The 1,642-nt window shown below is 40.5% G+C and overlaps 1 protein-coding gene across 1 annotated transcript in view; it reads left to right on the top strand.

Annotated features, from left to right (window-relative positions):
* LOC107575543 (mycocerosic acid synthase-like) overlaps positions 1–1,481 on the top strand; it is an 8,738-nt gene extending 7,257 nt beyond the window's left edge. Inside the window, 1 exon segment of the mRNA XM_016261904.1 lies at positions 1–1,481. This exon segment is cut by the window's left edge and continues 3 nt beyond it. Coding sequence (XP_016117390.1) covers positions 1–1,481 — 1,481 coding nt within the window.
* Positions 1,482–1,642: the final 161 nt, after the last annotated feature.

Raw genomic sequence — 1,642 nt, 5'->3', positions numbered from 1 at the left:
TTGCTAGCAGTGTTAGAGGCATCAAAGACATTGTTCTTGTCTACGAAAACCAGACAGAATGTCCATTTAATACTACAACATTCAGAGGTACAAATGAGGAGGTCCACTTCCATACCCTCCTAATGTCCCAAATAATGCAAAAAGGGTCTCTACAAATGCAAATGCCACACATCTACCGTTGGCTAAAATCCATGCATTTGGACAGAAAAGCTTTGTCTTTGGACACAACAGCTGTTGTGAAATTTCAAGACATTGATCTTATGTCTGTAAAAGAATCTGAATCATACTTCACATGCCAGATCCTACCCATTATTGTCCTGAACAGTGATGCCAAGAACCAGCTGTCTGACATTCCAGTGATGCCCAAACACCGTCTATTCCAGAAAAATTCGGTCTATATTGTCACAGGTGGTCTAACAGGGTTGGGATTTGAGACAGTAAAGTTCATTGCTCAAAAAGGAGGAGGGAACATTGTCATTCTGTCTAGGAGTAATCCAAACCCTCAGATGCAACAAGAGATATGTCAGGTCAGTAGCCGCTGGGGTTCTACCATTAAGTCTCTGCCATGTGATGTTTCTGTATCTGAGCAAGTGGACCAGACAATTGTTAATATTGGAAAACTTTTTCCATCAAGTCCCATCAAAGGGATATTTCACAGTGCAGTTGTCCTGCATGATGGGCTGATTGAACATCTTGACAAATCTCTTTATGAGAAAGTTATGAGGCCAAAAGTAAATGGAGTGATTAACCTTCACCGTGCTACCATACAATGCAATATGGATTACTTTGTGTGCTATTCCTCCATCTCTGCCTTCATTGGCAATGCCTCACAAACTAATTATGCTGCGGCTAATACATTCATGGACACTTTCTGTCAGTACCGCAGAAACATTGGGCTTTGTGGACAGTCCATTAATTGGGGGGCTTTGAATCTTGGTCTTCTGTTGAATAAAGTCAATTTTCAAAGATTTCTGGAGGCAAAGGGAATCATGCTTTTGGAGATTCCAGAAATCCATGAAAGTCTTGAGCAGTGCCTCTTGATCAACAAACCTCAACAGGTCATATGCAAATTCAGTTTTAAAAACAACTGGAATAACATACTCAGTCAGAACAAATCATTAAAGATGCGGTTGTTTAAAATTGGAGAGGAAGCCATGAATAAAACTGGAGCGAACATGTCTAGACCTGAGCAACCCATTACATCATCCTCACCACATGATTATGTGAGGTTCTTGATTAGTGAAACAACTGGTGTTGAGGTGGACGAGCTGAATGATGATGTTCACCTTTTCGATTTAGGCATTGACTCAATGTTAGCCATGACTCTGCAGAATCTTATCTTCACTGATAGAGGTCTGAATGTCCCTCTAGTGACTCTGCTGGACCCAAACAACACACTGTCAATGCTCATCAAAATGCTGGAGGAGAACCGTGTAGACGAATATCAGAGTGAAGATGAGAGCAACTCCACATACCTGTAATGGCGATTTGTATTTTTTATCCAAAGCAGACTTTCTTGGAAATTCATGACATTTTGATGTGAAATGGGTGTACAGTTAGTATCTTTAGTACTATAGTACTTAATTAAACAATGCAATGAACTTAAGTTCTGTCATGACAACTCTCGGAGGGATTGGCATGG

Source organism: Sinocyclocheilus grahami, unplaced genomic scaffold, assembly GCF_001515645.1.
Source record: "Sinocyclocheilus grahami isolate Dianchi unplaced genomic scaffold, SAMN03320097.WGS_v1.1 scaffold2710.1, whole genome shotgun sequence".
In the NCBI taxonomy this organism is placed as follows: domain Eukaryota; kingdom Metazoa; phylum Chordata; class Actinopteri; order Cypriniformes; family Cyprinidae; genus Sinocyclocheilus; species Sinocyclocheilus grahami.
The sequence above is the reverse complement of the archived record's forward strand: the minus strand, read 5'-3'. Positions and strand labels throughout refer to the sequence as shown.